The following is an 18,127-nucleotide window of genomic DNA, read 5'->3' on the forward strand; positions in this document are numbered from 1 at the left end:
TGTACACACAGATTAATTAATTTTAAATGGACTTCTTCTTGAGGCATGGGTTCACTCTCTATCACTAACTAGCCTAAAACTCACTATAGAGCAAGCTGGCCTTGAACTCACAGTGATCCATCTGCCTCTGCTCCCTACTAATAAGATTAAAGGTCTTCGCACCTCACCCACTTGAAAAAACATTGGCCTCAAAGAGATAATATATGTAAATGATACATGCTGCGATCTTATTCTTTATGACTGATTTATAAAATCTAAATGTCTTGGTACCTTGGTAGGGCTCTATAGTGATCAGCAAAGCATGCTGGGTTATCAAGTCTTCCATGTTAGCATTGGGATGTTATCTGTTGAAAATCTCCAGAGCTATATCTCTGCTCCTTGTTTTTGTTTTCAAGTAATAAACCTTCATTTCCATTTGTACTGTGCATTCTTTTTTGTGTGTGTGCTGTGCGTTTTTGTACTCATTATGTCTAGATGAACCCTATTGTCCTTTGACACAAATGCTACACCACTGAGCTATGTTCCCAGCCCTTGGCCTCCCACCTTCTGAGCCACCTGTTGTTTTCTTTGTGTAGGGATGACAAACCACCCATCCAATTGTGCAGAGTTAAAACTCTGGAATTGGCTTTAGCTTATGTTCATTACCCCTTGTCCCTTTTGTTTTCGTTTGGTTTGGTTTTTCAAGGCAGGGTTTCTCTGTGTAGCTCTGGCTGTCCTGGAACTCACTCTGATTTCAAACTCAGAGATTCTTCTGCCTCTGCCTCCCTAGTGCTGGTATGAGAGGTGTGTGCCACTGCCCCCCCCCCATCACCCCAGTTTGCCGGGCATGTTTTAAGATTTATTTTCTATTTAAGTGTCTGTGTATATACATGTGTATGTAGGTATCTGCAGGCGCCAGAAAGAGTCTGATCCATGGAGCTGGAATTACAGGCAATTGTGAGCCACTAGATTTGGGTGCTAGGAACTGAACTGCTGTCCTCTCTAAGATCAGTAAGCACTCTTAACCACTGAGCAATCTCCCCATCCTCTCCTGGTTTCTTCAGGCGAGATCTTGCTGTATATCTCAAGTTGCTACTGTTAGAGGCAGACACCACCACACACAGCTTCATCCTCTGTCCTTTATACATTCTGGGCACTCCTTTACATAGTAGTTATGTGTTTTACAGTTTTTGCAGGGTTTGAAACTGAATTGTTTTTATCTCTATAATCGGTGTTCATACGTATGCAGAGGTCTGGAGACTGTTTTCTGGGAGTTGGTTCTCTCCTCTCACCTTGTTTTGAGGCCAGGTTTCTCTTGTTTCTGTTGCAGCCCTGTGTGTCTCACACTAACTGCCCCACCAGCTCAGGAAATTGTCCTGTGCAGACCACCCCTCTCATCACCGAAGGAATGCCAGAGCTATAGATGCTCGTGTGACACCTCTGAGTTTCACGTGGCTTCAGGGTATCCAACTTAGGTCATCAGGCTTATACTGCATGTACTTGATAAAACATCCGCTATGTCGTCTTGCTGGCCTTCCCAGAGAATTCTTGTAGAATTTAAAAAATGACCGTTGTGTATCCAACAGATTGACATGTATGTGCATGCATAAACACACACATGTACACCAACACACATATTCAGCTCTGTGATCCTGTTCTCCTGCTCTTTTATTTTCCATTTTATTCAACAGATTTGTCTCTGTCTTCCACATTCACAGAAAGTCTTTGTGAATGCGAGCCTGTGCTCATAGTAGGACAGCAAGCAATAAACCAAGCAACTGCCATGAATGTCCCATAGCGATGGGTACATGAAGAAATTGAAGCAGAGTAAGGAGCCTGAGAATGATGCTTTTGTCTGAGGGGCCAGAACAGCGTCTCTGCATAGAGATCTACAAGCTGGGAGTAACCCATGAGGGCAGCAGTCGGTGGGGGAGGAGGGTGTATATAGTAGAATAAGCAAGGGGGCAGAGGTAGGCACATGTTTGTTATTTTGCAGAACCTGCAAGGAGCTGTCATGATAAGAACAGAATAATCAGAAACAGAAGAGGAAGCATATGAAGTGAGCCAAACCTTCTGTCTTCCTCACTTGGCCTAATTCTTTGCTTAAAACTATGACTCTTTATAAACACCTTGAGTGGCTAGAGTCACAGCTTAGGGAGGTGCATATACCCAGTGCTCCAGGTCCTAGCTTCAGTCCCAGCACCAAAACAAATACACACCTTTATGAATAAATGAATGAAGCCAAGCAGTAGTTATTCACTTGTGTGGGCGCCAAAGCAGAGTGTTAGGAGTCAGCCTGTAGCAGAAAAGGTAGAATTCGTTTTCCCCAGTTCCTGAGGAGAGCACAGGATTTTGCCTGCGCTTTCCTTCTTCTTGTTCAGGGGAGATGGTGGAAACAACCAGAGCAAGAACAACTAATTCTGGCCCATTCTTGAAGGCAATCCTTTCATGTTTTTAATTTACTTCATTTCATTCGTGTGTGTGTGTGTGTGTGTGTGTGTGTGTGTGTGTGTGTGTGATTGCATTTGTAAGTGTCCCTGTGTGTGCGTACACGTGGAGGTCAGAGATCGACAGTGCATATCTTTCTCAATTGCTCTCCACTTACCAACCTGGAACTGTCAGTTGGGCTAGTCTGGGTGACCAATGAGCTCCAGGGACCCTCCTGTCCTGCCTTCCCAGGGTTGAGATCCCAGACACATGCCACCTCGCCCTGATTTTCATGTGGTGCTGGGGTTCTGAATTCTGCGTGTGCTTGTGCTGCAGGTTCATCACCACCGCGCGATCCCCCGCAACCCCAGGGAAGTCTTCTCTTCAGGTTAGGGACCTGTTGGGGGGGGGCAGGGAGTGGAGCAGAGTGGTCGTGCTTCCGAGGTGCCTCTGCCTTATTTAGGGTAAACGGATCCTGTTTTCTTCCTGTTGTTTTTCAGACTAGCTTATAAGCTTTCCCACTGTCAAGAGATGTGGAAAATGCAGGAGCATCAGGTGGCAGCTAGTGTCAGCAGGATTTGGGAATGGGCTGCCGGGAGAAATGACTGATGATTCTAAGCGGCTCATGGAAATCCTCCTCTGCCCCTGCTGACTCAGGCAGGCGAAAGGCGCTTATGGGCCTGTGTTGCTGGCAGGCAGCTCCACTGCCATTTCTAGTGCTGCCAGCTGTGTTTTCAGTCACCGGAGGCCTTCCACTCGCCCCCTCCCTCGTCTCCCCCAGCTGCCCACAGTCTCCTGCAGTAACTGGCTGTGGTCTGTGCTCTCCACCCCCCCCCCCACCCCCAGGGCTGCCTGCCCTGGAAATTTCCAGACCCATCTGTTGGGCAGGGTCGTGTCCATGCTTCAGGGCTCCTTTCATCCTTTCTCAAGGAGAGACAAATAACCAAACCCTCCCCGCTCTGTAGAGCAGCAGTTTGGTTTGCCTGTGAAGCAAGGTTTCTTAGACCCTGGCTGGTCTCAAACTGTCTGTGTCACAGATGACCTTGAACTCATGACCCTGCCAGCATCTCTCAAGTGTTGTGCATCCCTGGGGTCTTAGAGCACTCTGCATTTGTGTTTAATGTTGACTTGTGGTCACAGGTTCATACACCCCTCTCTCTGCCAACCGTGTGTTTCTGTTTGGATTCTTCTGCCCTGTCCTAACATGGGTGGTTGTGTACAGTCTGTGAGTCGCATTTTCCCTCGGGTGTGGTTAATCATTCCCTCTTCTAGTGTCCCTTCCACAGAAGGACCCTTTAAACTGCTGCGCTTAGACCAGGAGCACCAGCATTGCTTGGAAGTCTGTCTGAAATGCAGAATATTAGGGCCCTCCGCAAGCCTGCTGAGCTGGCCGACCTAGTTCGTGAGGCTTAGGTGCTGCGCACAGGAGGCTGGCGCTCTGCTCCTGCGCTCTTATGTAGGCGTGTTTGTTTTTCTTCTCTGGAAGCATCCTCACGTCCCTCACCTCCTGTAGTTCTTTGAATGTTTAGAAATGTTTGCTGAAGTGCCATGTTTGTGAGGTCAGCATACGACCCAAGTGTAATCACCGTGCACGGCGCGAGGGGCAGCACTCACTGAACGAGTCCACCTTAGAGTGATACATTCTATGCTTGCGGAGATGTACGCTAGAGGAAACCACAAGGGTGACACCATATGGAAGGCTTGTGCCGGTTTCATGGGAAGAGGCACTCTGGGCTGAGGGAGAGGGAGGCTGCTCCAAAGCCCAGGCTTGGAAGTAGCATCATGTTGTTTCAAGGAAGCCAGTCTTTGTGGGGTCAGGTAGTGAGATGGCTGCAGCCTGGGGACTTGGATTTTCATGATGGGGGCTCTGAACTGGAGGAAATAGCTTCCTATCACGTGATCTTGGTCTAATGAGATGTAGTGATCCCTGAGGACTCTGCCCTCCTCTCCCTGCCTCTCCTCACATCCTGTTCTGTTGGAGATGGGTGGTGAGAGGTAATAAGAGGCTTTGGAAAGGCTGGCAATATGCTTGAATGGTTTAACCTGTTCTTTATGTCATTGTCAACTGGCCAGCCACTGTCTCACCCCTTGCTGACCCCGGTGGGGTCCATGAAGCAGAAGGACCAGAGCCCCCTCAGTGGTTGGTAGTGTTCTTTCTTTCATTTGTTTATTCTTGAGAGTTTCCTGGTGTAGCTCTGGCTATTGCAGAACTCACTCTGTAGACCAGGCTGGCCTCAAACTCAGAGATCCACCTGCCTCTGCCTCCAACTATAAGATTAAAGGTGTGCACCACCAGCTGGGCATGCCTTTAGTCCCAGACTGGGGAGGCAGAGGCAGGTGCATCTATGTGAGTTCGAGGCCAGCCTGGTCTACAAAGCTACACAGAGAAACCCGGTCTGGCAAAACAAACAAACAAACAAAAAAAGCATGCTCCACCATGACCCTCCCCCTTTGTACTTTAAGACACTGCTAAAACCTCAGGTTGAACCTAGTGTGTTAGAAAACACTTGCCATCAGTTTCCCAGCCCTGTGGGTTTCCAAGGGCTGGTATCTGGTATCATTTCTGCTTATGGTGAGTCCCTCTGTCAGTATTCTGGGCTGGTGGGTGGATCACGAGCATTTAAGGAGAAAGGACAGTCCCTTCTTCCTTGACAGTTTCTCACACACTAGCCTGTTAGAAGCCCATCAGAACAGAAAGTGCAGTTCATTTATTTCCTCAGGACTGAATGCATCGTAGCCTTGAAGTCAAGCTGCCCAGAGGCTGGTCCTCCTCGTGCCAGCTGAAGTTTCAGATGACGATGGAGAGTGGCACTCTCTAAACTCTGCCACCTTTACCTCCCACTTTGATGAGATTCCACCAGTCTGGAGTCAGAGGGAGCCAGTTTAAAAAGGTGATTTATTGATAGTTCTATTACCTATCTCAGATGTAGGGCCTTTTAATGAGACGAGCTTTGGGATTCATTAAGTACACTGATACATGAACCATGTGTTATGCACCAGATACAACCTCCCCTGTGTGGGAAGATTATAACCTTGATGGAGGGACATTCATAAGGGACAATACAGTGTGCTAGAGGCTTGTACCAGTGCCACATGAAGGAGAGCTCTGACTACGTGGAAATCATGTGTGGCCTCAGAGCATTTGAGCTGGATCCAAAGCTGCAGAATAATTCACTAGGCAGAAGACTGGGAGAATACGATGGAGACATTTTGGGGGATTTCCAGCAGCTTAAAGGAGAGGTGTGGAGCTGGGCAGCACTGAGTAAAGCAGACAGGGTAGGGTGGGGTTGTGCCCAAAATGATGGGAATTGACATGAGCAGACACAATTATAAGTTGAGTATACTCATCCAGAAACTTCTTGTAGCATGCCATGTTAGCTCAGAGGATGAGAAACCTGGCCACCCGAGTCCGATTGCCAGGCTCCTCATGGGGCGATGGTCCCTAGGAGCTGGAGCTACAGGTGGTTGTGAGCCACCTGACATGAGTACTGGGAACCAAACTTTGGTCTCCCAGGGCAGCGGCAAATGCCCTTAACACTACACTGCCCTTTTCTTGTGTTTCATTCAGGACTTACTATGTCACTCAGGTTGGTCCAAGCAATTCTCCTGCCTCTTCCTCCTATGTGGCCACCACCACATCAGCCCCTTTAATTCTTCACCTTGTTTAACAGTGTCGTAAGTGGAGTCATAACAGGTGTGGAACTTTTCCTTCCTTCCTTCCTTCCTTCGTTTTGTTTTTTGATTTTGTTGTTGTTGTTGTTTTTGTTTTCTTGAGACAGGGTTTCTCTGTATTGCTTTGGAGCCTGTCCTGGAACTTGCTCTGTAGACCAGGCTGGCCTCGAACACACAGAGATGCGCGTGCCTCTGCCTCCCAGGTGCTGGGACTGAAGGTGTGTGCCACCAACGCCCAGCTGCAGGTGTGGAACTTGATTCTCTTTTTTCACATGGCATTATACCATGCCCAAGTCTGCCCAAGTTGACTTTGGTGTCGGTTTTTCTTTCCTCATTCTCCCAAGTAGCATCCCATGTGCCATAGTGTGTTTAATCGTTTACTTACTTAAAAGGCTGTTTTTATTTTGGGCTATTACAAACAAACCCGTGGACTTTACACAAAAGATGGTGCATGAGTATAGTTTTCTTTCTTTTCTTTTTAGGATAAATGTCCAAGAATACAATTGCTGTGTTCTGTTGTCTGCCATGCATATTCAGACACAAGACTGTAACATAAAGAAACACTAGAGAGGTGGCTCAGAGGTTGAATGTGTCCTATTCTTGCAGAGTACCCAGTTCAGTTCCCAGCACCCACATGAGATGGCTTACAAACGCCTGTAACTCCAGCTCCAGGGAAATATGATGTCTCCAGCCTTTGTGAACATCTGTATTTATGTGTGTGAGCAAACACACACACACACACACACACACACACACACACACACACACAAGCTTTTTAAAAAAAGAAAAAAGATGACAGGGGGCTGGAGAGATGGCTCAGGTGTTAAGAGCACTGGCTGCTCTTCCAGAGGTCCTGAGTTCAATCCCCAGCAACCACATGGTGGCTCCCAACCATCTGTAATAGGATATGGTGCCCTCTTCTGGCCTGCAGGTGTACATGCAGAGCACTCATAAAGTATAAGTAAATAGAGAATTTTTTTTAACAAAAGTTTTTAAAAGACTGTAACATGCCTATAACGCTAGCACTTGGGAGACAGAAGCAGGAGGATTACTGTGAAGGCAGCCTGGGCTACTTGGTGAGGTGTAGGGCCAGCTAGGGCCCTATCTCAAAGAGCGAAGGCATGGTGGTGAAACCTATAACCCTATCACTTGGGAGGCTGAAGCAGGAGACTCAGAAGTCCATGTTTGGCCTCAGCTACCAGCAAGTTCAAGGCTAGCTGGGCTCCAGAGACTGGTTAGGGAAAAGGCACGTCGTCCCAGTATAAGCACCTTTGTTTCGGATCAGTTTATTTGCATCCACAGAGGAGCAAGCATTATGTGTAGAATCAGTGTTGACATCTACAGACTGCAGATAATCTCTGCCGGTTTAGCTAAGAACACAGCAGGAGATCGGGAGTGATAGGGTCAAGGGTGTTTGTTCTCAGCGGAGCACATTTAGATTAATTAAGGGAAAGTGAGAGAAACTGCAGTGTGGAGGTCCTGAGGAGGGATTCCCAGGGCTTGGGGTGGGTAGGGTTAGGGTGGGTGGGGGCTGTGAGTCTTAAATAAGAATCACTGCTTCCTTCTTTCTAGGGGATGTGTTCACTTCCTTCTCCGTGTTTGTTCCCTGTGACTCTAGAACAAACATTTTCTATAAAAGGGCAGATAGTAACTATTTTTGGCTTTGTAGGCCATTGGTCTCTCACAGCTACTGAACTTTGCCAGAGTGCAGAGTGCCTGCTTAGTGTGTACAAGACCAGGGGTTCAATTCCCAGGACCACACAGGGGAAGAAACACAGGCATAAGAGGACAATACGGGACGCTGACATCTGAGTTTCTTTCCTTTTTGGCACCCAGTGTGCCGGGCTTTCCATGGTTAAGATAATCACCTGACAGAAGCAGCTTAGGGAAGAGGGTTTATTCTGTTCATGGTCTCAGACCTTCATGTTGGGAAGAGTGAGGCAGAGCAGAGCCACCTGCCTCCTGGTACGCAGGAAGCAGAAAATGGAGGAGGAAGGGGCCGGCCAAGACGCTGCCCCTAGGAACACGCTCCTGTGCTCACTTCCTCCAGCTAGGCCTCATCTCAACTTCAGGACCCTCGCCAGACAGCACCATCAGCCAGCTCGAGACCAAGCCTTCAGCGTGTGAGCCGTGGGCAGTGCTTCTTGTCCAGACCATAAAGCATCTGGAAACGTTAGTCTTTTTTTAGCTTTTACCCCTAGCCATTTAAAGGTGTAAAAACTGTTCTTTGCTCACAGGCCGTGCTGAAACAGGGGGCAGGGCAGGTCTGACCTTCAGGACACAGTTTAACAACTTCTCCATGAAAGTCATAAAAATAATGTCCATAAAACAGGTTTTTAAGTTAGCTATCAAAGACTGTTGTGCATTGTTTTAATGCTTTGCAGATGATAACTAATTGAACCCTCACAACTGTTTTCCCTATTTTACAAATGAATAATTGAGGCACACAGATGTAATTAGATGGGACCTTGATTTAAACCTAGTAGTTTTCCTTCAGAGTGTTTGTTTTGTTTTGTTTCGTTGTTTTGAGACAGGGCCTCACTATGTAGCCCTGGCTGGCCTGGAGCTTGCTATGTAGATGAAGCCAGCCTTAAACCTGACAATCCACCTGTCTCTGCCTCAAATGCTGGGCTTAAAGGTTGTGCCATTATGCCCAGATGTTCTTATCTACCATGATATGTTGTTTTTCCTAAAAGGTCTTATATTTACCCTCTTTCTAGCTTACTTTTGAAGTTTAATCTGTCTGTACAGATTACTTATGTGTTTATTCACTCGTGTATGTGTGTATGGTACTGGGGTGACCTCAGTGAGTCCCTGTACCTCTGAGCTTTGAACCTAGTGTAGATGATTTTTTTCGTCCTGCCAGCCAGCTCCCAAATAACCACATGGAGACTTCCTATGAACTATGAAAGCTTGACTGACAGTTTAGGCTTGTTTGAAACTTGCTCCTTTAACTTAAGTTAACCTATTTCTGTTAATTTACTTCCTGTTTCAGGGCTATATTACCTTTACTATCCATGCTGCTTCCTCTGAATCCTCATGGGACTCCACCCTTCTTCCCAGTGTCTTCTCTGCTCTAAAAATCCTGCCTAGCTATTGGCCATTTAGCTTTTTATTAAACTAGTCACAGTGAAATATCTTCACACAGTGTAAAGGAATATTCTACAATATTTCCCTTTTGTCTAAATAAAAGGGAAAGGTTTTAACTCTAATACAATAAAACTATAAACAATAAGAACAATTCTCAGGTAAGAATTAAATTTACAATGTCTAGTCTGTTTGTATTTGACATATTTGGAGAAAATACCCCACTATTTATTCTAGCTTGATGAGTCCAAAGCTCTGTCCCTAATTTACCTTCTAAGGAAAACTGCAACTGTAACTACCTAGTCTTCAACTCCATCCAAGATCCAATAAAGATAAAATATTACTTGAGTAAACAGGAAGTGCTGAGTAAGCAACTTCCAAAAATAAAATGACAGAGACATCAGGCTGCCTGGACAGTCACCCAAGGGTTCTCTGCAATGTTGGGGTATCTAGAATATTTGACAGACTTTTGTGTGAAGCAGGAATTTTTGAAGGGCTATCCTACCCTGTCTTGGCAGAGTTGCAGAGTTTAGCAGTCATCTTTCTTTGTGTTCTGCTTGTACAGTTTGGACAGCATAGTGTTAGCAGTCAGGGCAAGGGCAGTTTCTTGCCCAAATGGCTAGCTTTTGCCACAGTGAAAGTAAACTCCAGAAGGAGGTTCACTGGTGCCCTTCATCCTTTTTTTGAAGTAGATTGGTGCTGCCAGGAGCAGACATGTCTCATTATCAAGAAAAGTCTTACGTTATTAAACTTTTAAATATAATATTCTGTAGGTCTTTGAAGTATTTGAGAGTTACCTATCTATCTAAAATATACCTCTGTATGACCTTGAAACATACCTGATATGGCAAGTTTTATTATTATAGGTGACTAGCTACTAACATGCATTTCTTTATTATCCTAAATAGTTTGTAGTAATTGTTATGATAAAGGACGAACGGAACCTTGGCAGATTCCATGGCAGGCGAGGGTGACCGAGGTGGGGGAAAGACATGCCAGGAGCTTAAGTGAGGAATTTTATTAGAAAGGGAAGGGTGGAGAAGAAAAGGGAAAAGAGACAGAGAGAGGACAGAAGAGAAGAGGGAGACAGGAAAAGTCCTGTCTGCCCCCAGGGAAACAGTAGGGAAGAGAGGGAAAGAAGCGAATTAAGTGGGCGGGGTCTTTCTTTTAAAAGGGTCCTTTACACCTGCATGCTGACCAGGGTACTGCCTGAGTGCATTCTACCAGGTGGCAGGGGCAGGCCAGCATAATGCCTGAGTCCTTACAATAATAACTTTTCAAGGACTAGAAATTTACATTACATTGTTAAATGAGCTACATAGGTACAATACCTTAAACAAGAGTAGAAACATATGTACAGTATGTTCTAACAAAATTAACCTTAAATTTGTATACAAAATTCCATACCAATGGGAATATTTGAGATTAGTGGTTGTTTAAAAGGAGACTCAACAATCCACCCTTTTTATCTGATTTTTATATTATATCCTCCCTTTTTCTCTTCAGAAAGAGATCCTTGAATCTAATCTTCTTTGCTTGGTATCGTCCCTGACCATGACCAAGAACGATTTGTAACCAACCCCCTTAACAATGACAAACATCTATAATGCGTCAAATGACCAAAAACCATCCACCCCATCTCTTGGGAATGTGGGTGTTGTGTTCTCTAGACTGTTTCCTGTTGTCTGGGGGTGTTGGCATCTTTGGGGGAAACCTGAGAAAATTAGAATAATGGTCAAGTCCTGGCTAGCACAGTCAGTGAGGCTGGACCATCTCAGCCAGCATCCTTGAAGCTGCTCTGGGTGTAGAACTCTGAGGAAACTGTAACAGATGCATTTTGAGAGACTGGGTCACTTGGGCCACCCATTTTCATTGGTGTCTGGCCGCCTGGCTTGAAAACACTTAAACATTCAAAGGTTAACATACATCTCTGCATCAACACAAGTATAGACCATGCAGTGTGCATGAGTCAGTTAAAGATGATTTTTTGTTTTATGTTTGAGCAGGTAAAAGTCTGTTGGCTTTCTAAGTCTATTTAGACTGTGTAATCAAACTATGATATAAATCTCTGTCCGTGCCATACGAAAGGATGGCACGTAATAATAAGTCATGAGGACTTTGTAACCAACAAGATTTATCATGTCTCATCCTGTCTCAGAGCTGTTCCATGTCAAGGGATCAACATATACATAACCTGTCTTGTGGTTTTTTCCTAGGTTTATTTCTTTATGTCTGTAGCCAAGATTTTCAGGGGGTCTCCCCCAATCAAATCTGGCCTCTTATTAATTTTGAAGGAATCCACAGACTCTAATTTCCTGTGGAAGCAAAAACATAACCTCTCCCCCGACATAATACATTTTCTGAATTCCATTTTAAAGTTAAGACATCCCTAAAGTATCTAGGCTGGTTTAATTCAGCAGTTCCTTTTACAATCTCATGTCTCTCAGCAGCTGCCATTTGCTCATCAGCAGTCAAAAATTCAAAGTCTACAAAGCACCTAAAAATATGCCTGCCTGTGTATTTGCCATCTTTACGTGGCTTATTCTTTTTTTTTTTTTTCAAGATTTATTATGCATACAGAGTTCTGACTGTATGTGTGCCTGCAAGCCAGAAGAGGGCACTATGTGGTTGCTGGGAATTAAGCTCAGGCCCTCTGGAAGAACAGTCACTGCTCTTAACCTCTGAGCCATTTCTCCAGCCCCTGCAACACATCATTACACAGATTAACTAGTATTCCACAGTACCTCATTAAAATGTGGTGTTTACGTTCCCCCACCATAACTGAGTATGTTGTTTTAAATACGCAAAGGTCTCTATGATAATCCTTGTCTGTGTTGCCTGTGACATCTTCGTTGTCACTGCAGTTAGCAGAGGGGTAAGCTGTGGAAGGGGAAGATTGGGCTTTTGTATTTGTGTTCTCAATATTTGTCTTTGTATTTTCTTCGGCCCACAGATCGGGGACCACAAATTCAGCGCTCACCGGATCGTCTTAGCAGCCTCCATCCCATACTTCCATGCTATGTTTACTAATGACATGATGGAATGCAAGCAGGATGAGATTGTAATGCAAGGAATGGACCCAAGGTACTAACCCCCCTACCATTGTGCTTCCTGGGGTCAGTTTCAGCCTGGACTTTGGATCACATCCATGAAGGCCTGCAGTAAATAAAGCACGGTGTGTGATAGGACAGACGGCTCCATACACACTGTGGTAATTAGCAGATGGATGAGCTCCTCAGTCAGTGACCTGAGGGAGGGTTAAAATGAAAGGTCTTATCGTCTTGCCAGGGCGAAAGGTGAGAGTGTGTTTAGAGTGTTGGACACAGTGAGGTAAGGCAGGGTAGAAAGTTAAAGAAACCAGAGAGATGGAGAGACCAAGGCTATATGGCTGGAATTTGGATTTCATTCTCCAGAAGAACAGGAAGTCAAAAATACAAAGTTAGAAATTCTTTCTAAAATTACCCTCAAACAACAATTTTTTAAAAAAAATTATGATGTCAGTAAGAGGATAGTAGTTGTGGTGCCTGCTAGCACAGGCAATAAATTAGAACATGTTTTAGTGCTGAGTTTCGTACAGCAACCACCAAAAACAGGAAACATGAAGCCAGTGAAGCAGACGAGAAAGGGCTTAACAGGTCATTTTATGATTTGTACGATTCTGTGTAAATGGACAACTATTTAGTTCTTGTTGTTTGTTTTGAGACAGGGCATCACTATGTAAAGCAGACTGGCCTGCTTCTGACTCCTCAGTGCTGGGGTTAAAGATGGGTACCACCACACCTGGCTAGAACGAGTCTTTGAAATAGTTATTTCATTTACATATAGCCTCAAAATAGATTTTGTTTTTCGGTGTAGTCTCGTTATAGACCAGGCTGGACTTTGAACTTGGTATCCTCCTGCCTCAGACTCACAAGTGCCAGAATGATTGGCATGTGCTGCCACACCCAACTCAGCTAAATGGATTTTTTAAAAGATTTGCTTATTTCTGTGTGTGTGTGTGTGTGTGTGTGTGTGTGTGTGTGTGTGTGTGTGTGTACAATATACATGTATGTGTGTACAGGTGAATGTGCCTTTGATAGGCACCAGTGGGTGCCAGAAGAGTGTATCAGATTCCTACAAGCCAGAACTGCAAGCATCTCTGTGGGACACTGACTTGCCAAATGGGTACTGGGGTCCAAACTCAGGTCCTCATGATTGCACGGTAGGCACTCTCAACCAGAGTCATCTCTCCAGCCTCTAAACGAATTTTTGAACATGGCTCATCTATTCTTCAGGTAGTGTCTTAGTCACCATGGCCACGGCAGCTCGTATAAAGGAAAACGTTTGATTGGGGCTTATGATAGTTCCAGAGGTTTAGTCCATTATTGTCCTGGTGGGAAGCCTGGCGGCACACAGGCAGACATGGTGCTGGAGAAGGAGCCGAGAGCTCCACATCTTGATCTGCAGGCAGCATCGGCTTGGCCTTTTGAAACCCCAAAGCCACCACCCACCAGTGACACACTTTCTCCAACAAGGCCACACCTCCTAATGCCTGTCAAGTAGTGCCCCTCCCCGATGTCTGAGCATTCAAATGTATGAGCCTATGGGGCCATTGTAACCACCGCAGGGTCATATCAGTTTAGTTCCCTTAGGACCAAGTGACCTGTGGCCAAGACTCATCCTGAAGAGCTTCTCATGCTTTCCCTCATCCTTCCAGTGCCCTGGAGGCTCTCATCAACTTTGCTTATAACGGCAACCTGGCTATAGACCAGCAAAACGTGCAGTCGTTGCTGATGGGGGCGAGCTTCCTGCAGCTACAGAGCATCAAAGACGCTTGTTGTACGTTCCTCCGAGAAAGGTGAGCAGAACAGATGGTGGGGATAGATCATGCTCAACCCTGGACCCCTCTGCCATGTGGCTGGGTAAATAGTATAAAGCCCTCTGTGACGCTGCTGGGTTAATAGTGTATCTGGAGATTTTTGAACAGTGAGCTGGGAACATAACCCTATAGAGACGGCATTTCTTGGGATCAGTAATGTGCAGGGCCCATGCCTTTGGGCATTTACTTAGCTCTGCCTATACTCTTGTGGCATGACATACACCCTTTTTGACCATCTTCCTCCAATCTGACCAGCTGTTAATTTTTCTTAAATTTAAATTTAAAAAAAATGTTTGAGAATTCTTTACATGAGTTCAGTATTTACATCTTTTTGTTTTGCTGTGTTTTTCAGCCAGGTTTTTGTGTGTGTGTGTGTGTGTGTGTGTGTGTGTGTGTGTGTGTGTGTAAGCCCTGGCTGTCCTGGAATTCACTCAGTAGACAAGACTGGCCTTGAACTCACAGAGATGCACCTGTCTCTGCCTGCTGAGTGCTGGGATCAAAGGCGTGTGCCACCACTGCCTGGCTTATTTATGTTTCCACCCAGTGGAATTCCTCCCGCTCCCCTCCCACTCCCTCTCAAATTATGATTTTTTTTCTTTTATTATTTGTGTGTGTGAGCATGTTTAATAACCACTGAGTCCTTTTAGTGTTGCTCATAATCTAGCTAATTTCTCACCTAACTAATTTGTTTATTTGGCACTCTGAACTGTTTCATAACCATCTCCATGCTTGTTTGGATGCTTACCCCTCCACGAATGTCTTGACCTTTTCATACTAGAGCTCATTCAGAGCTCACCCATATTTCTGTCCCCTTCTGTTCACTGGGAGCAGTCGTCATGCGTCTTTTAGAGTGGTGGCAGGGAACTATACTCCCACTATTTCTAGCTCTTGGCAAAGGGTTTCATGGGTTCCTCTGTGGCCTTTAACTGATCAGATAAGTCTCTTCCTTCCCCTTAGAGGACAGCGCTGTCAGAAGCTAAAGGTCATGTAATCACCGGAGATTTGGAGATGAAAGTTAGAACTGGGCCATACACAGGCAGAGAAAAACCAGAGGACACCTTGGTGCCCATGCTCAGCCTGATGATCAGCGTCCCCTCGTCTCAGCTGCCCTCCCCTCTCCTGTTCCCACTCTACCAGTCCTCCTCACTGAGGCTGCAGGTTGACCACACCCACTTTTGTGATGCCCATGGGTGTCACTAAGCACCGTCATATGCACACCCACATGCAGGAGCGATGCCGCCAACGTAGAGGTGCACACCAGCTACATGCAGGGTAAACACTTTCACCATGAGGTCAAATGCTCTGTTTGGCGTTGCCATGGAAACCCTGCAGTTAGTGACATGGCAGCTCCAGCACCAGGCTTGTCCCAGATGGGGTCCCACACATATCCCAGGATGGACACACACCATGAGAGGAGGAGGGTGGGGGGGGGAGGGAGGGAGGGAGGGAGGGAGAGCTTAATTGATCTCTTTGTTGCCATAGATTTTGGAGAATGGCTTTCAGATGGGGTGGGCCCTTCCAGTAGCCATTCTTACACCCTCATCAAGGGAGGACAGCTCAACCTAGGGGCTCTTGAGATCATCACTGAAATCCACACTATCATAAGGCTCCTAAGCACCACTGAGAAGCTAGCTGAACGATGTGATGGTACTTGCCTTTAATCCCAGCACTCAAGAGGCAGAGGCAGGCAGATCTGTATGAGGACAGACAGTCTGATGTACATACCGAGTTCCAGGCCAGGTCTACACCCTATCTCAAATGAACAGCAAAGATGCCGAACAGTTATTTCCTTTTCTTCTTGGGATAGGTCTCGCCATGTGACCAGACTGACTTAAAATCATGGTAGCCCTCCTGCCCTCCCTGAATGAACATCTATTCGGCCTATTTGTTTATCCTGATCCTTATTTAACAAGCTACAGGTGTGTTCCACCTCACCTGGCCAAAGGAGTTAGTTTGTCTAAACCAGTGCAGTTTTTACTCGTCTTAGTCACATCAGAGGAACAAGTACCTAAGCTTAAAACCCGATGTGTCGAGTATGTGCTGAGTGGTTTTTCATTCGTCCGCAGGGCCTGTTCTGAGACCCAGGCCCCTACTTCATTACTGCCTTCTTCCCCTGCCATAAGCCCCAGGGGCTTGGCCTACTTTCTTTTTTCTCTCCAGTAATTCCCATCTCCTCCCTTCTTTGTTTTTTGTTTTTCAAGACAGGGTTTCTCTGTGTAGCTTTGGAGCCTATCCTGGCACTCTCTGTAGACCAGGCTGGCCTCAAACTCACAGAGATCCGCCTGCCTCTGCCTCCCGAGTGCTGGGATTAAAGGCGTGCGCCACCACCACTCAGCCATCATCATCTTTTTTATGTGAGAAAATTAATGACACTTCAGAAAAATCAGGGAACATGCCCAGGTTCCTCAGAGAGGGACAGGACCAGGACTTCCCAGGCTCTGATGAGTGCAGGTCTGCTGCGGTGTTATAGCAAACAGCCTGACTTGTCTCAGCACCTCCAATCACTTGTCAAAGTACTGGAACACATTTCTTGGTTTCCCTGGACCTCTATCTTCCCCTATAAAAAGAGAGCAATCTGCAGGGTTGATTTTTAAAAAAGATTCTTGTGTATGCCTGTTTGTCTGTCTGCATGCATGGGTGCATGCATGTGTGCCTCTGTGTGTGTGTGTGTGTGTGTGTGTGTGTGCCATGTGTGTGCAGGTGCCCTCCAAGACCAGAAGAGGACATTAGATCTCTTGGAACTGGAGTTACATGAGGTTGTGAGACACCACATATGGGTGCCAGAGACTGAACTCAAATTTTCTAGAGCACTAAAATGCTCTTAACCTCTGGGCCATCTTTCCAGCCCATAGAAAAGATTGTGAAAGAACTGAAGATGGAGTTCACTGGTAGAGTGTTTGCCTGCATATACAAGGTCCTGGATTCAATCTGTAGCATCTCAAAATAGTCCAGATGGGGAACTGCAGATGGTTTGGCAGTTAAGAGCACCTGCTGGCTGCTCTTCCAGAGAGTTTAATTCCCAGCACCCACACGGGGCAGCTGTCAGCTGCCTGAAATCATAGCACCGGGAATCCAACTCTTCTGTCTGCACACATGTGTACATACACACAGACACATAATTAAAGGTGATAAAATTAAATCTTTAAAAACATAATGATTCTGCAGAATGGCTATAAAAAGCCTAGCAAAGTGTGTTAGTCACTGAAGTGACAAACTAATAATAGTTGCTGCTGCTGTCCCTAGAGGTCTGAACCCTTAGGTTCATGGAGCCTCCCTCTACCTAAAAAAAGGAAAAGTGTATGAAGTACGTAATGTTCCCTGTGTCAGAGAAGGGGTCTCTTCCATGCCTTTTGTGCCCTGGATCCTCTCAGAGACCACGGCAGCTGGATGTGGTGACAGGGTTTCACAGGACTCCCAAGAGTCCACTCCACTTCCACATGCAAAGGGCCATGCCCCAAGAAGCAAAGACTTGAGGCTCACCCATCTTAATTTAATACCATTAGAGGTGAGTCATGGAGAGGGGTGCCTGATATCATAGAGGGTTTCCAACAATGCTGGGAACAAGATGTGACTTTTGTTCCATGGCTGTACTCAAAACCATTTGAGAATGCTTGAAGATGACATTATTCCTTCCTCTAAATGTTTTCTTTTCATCTTATGCCAAAGGCTTCACCCCAAAAATTGCCTGGGTGTGCGCCAGTTTGCCGAGACGATGATGTGCGCAGTGCTGTATGATGCAGCCAACAGCTTCATCCACCAGCACTTTGTGGAGGTGTCGCTGTCGGAAGAGTTCCTGGCCCTGCCCTTGGAAGATGTGCTGGAGCTGGTGTCTCGGGATGAGCTGAATGTGAAGTCAGAGGAGCAGGTGGGTGAGCACAGCAGCAGGCAATCCACACAGACTCCCTCCTCCCCTCCCTCCTCCCTTCCTCCTTCCCCTCCCTCTGCCCTTCCTCCCCTCCATCCTCCCTTCCCTCCCTCCCTCCCCCTCCCTCCTCCCTTCCTCCTTCCTCTCCCTCCTCCCCTCCCTCTGCCCTTCCTCCTTCCCCTCCCTCTGCCCTTCCTCCCCTCCATCCTCCCTTCTCCCCCTCCCTCCTCCCTTCCTCC

General features: G+C 46.2%; 1 protein-coding gene across 3 annotated transcripts in view; it reads left to right on the plus strand.

Moving 5' to 3' along the window:
- Positions 1-18,127, plus strand: part of Klhl18 (kelch like family member 18) — a 45,046-nt gene that overhangs the window by 9,383 nt on the left and 17,536 nt on the right. For 2 of the 3 annotated variants that reach the window (XM_051203388.1, XM_051203393.1), the window contains exons 2-4: positions 12,119-12,249; positions 13,862-14,002; positions 17,690-17,888. In XM_051203388.1, coding sequence (XP_051059345.1) covers positions 12,119-12,249; positions 13,862-14,002; positions 17,690-17,888 — 471 coding nt within the window. Of the gene's footprint in view, positions 1-12,118; positions 12,377-13,861; positions 14,003-17,689; positions 17,889-18,127 lie in introns of those variants that run through there. The other variant, XM_051203403.1, reaches the window with a different exon arrangement.

This window comes from Phodopus roborovskii, unplaced genomic scaffold (assembly GCF_943737965.1).
Source record: "Phodopus roborovskii unplaced genomic scaffold, PHOROB, whole genome shotgun sequence".
Classification (NCBI taxonomy): domain Eukaryota; kingdom Metazoa; phylum Chordata; class Mammalia; order Rodentia; family Cricetidae; genus Phodopus; species Phodopus roborovskii.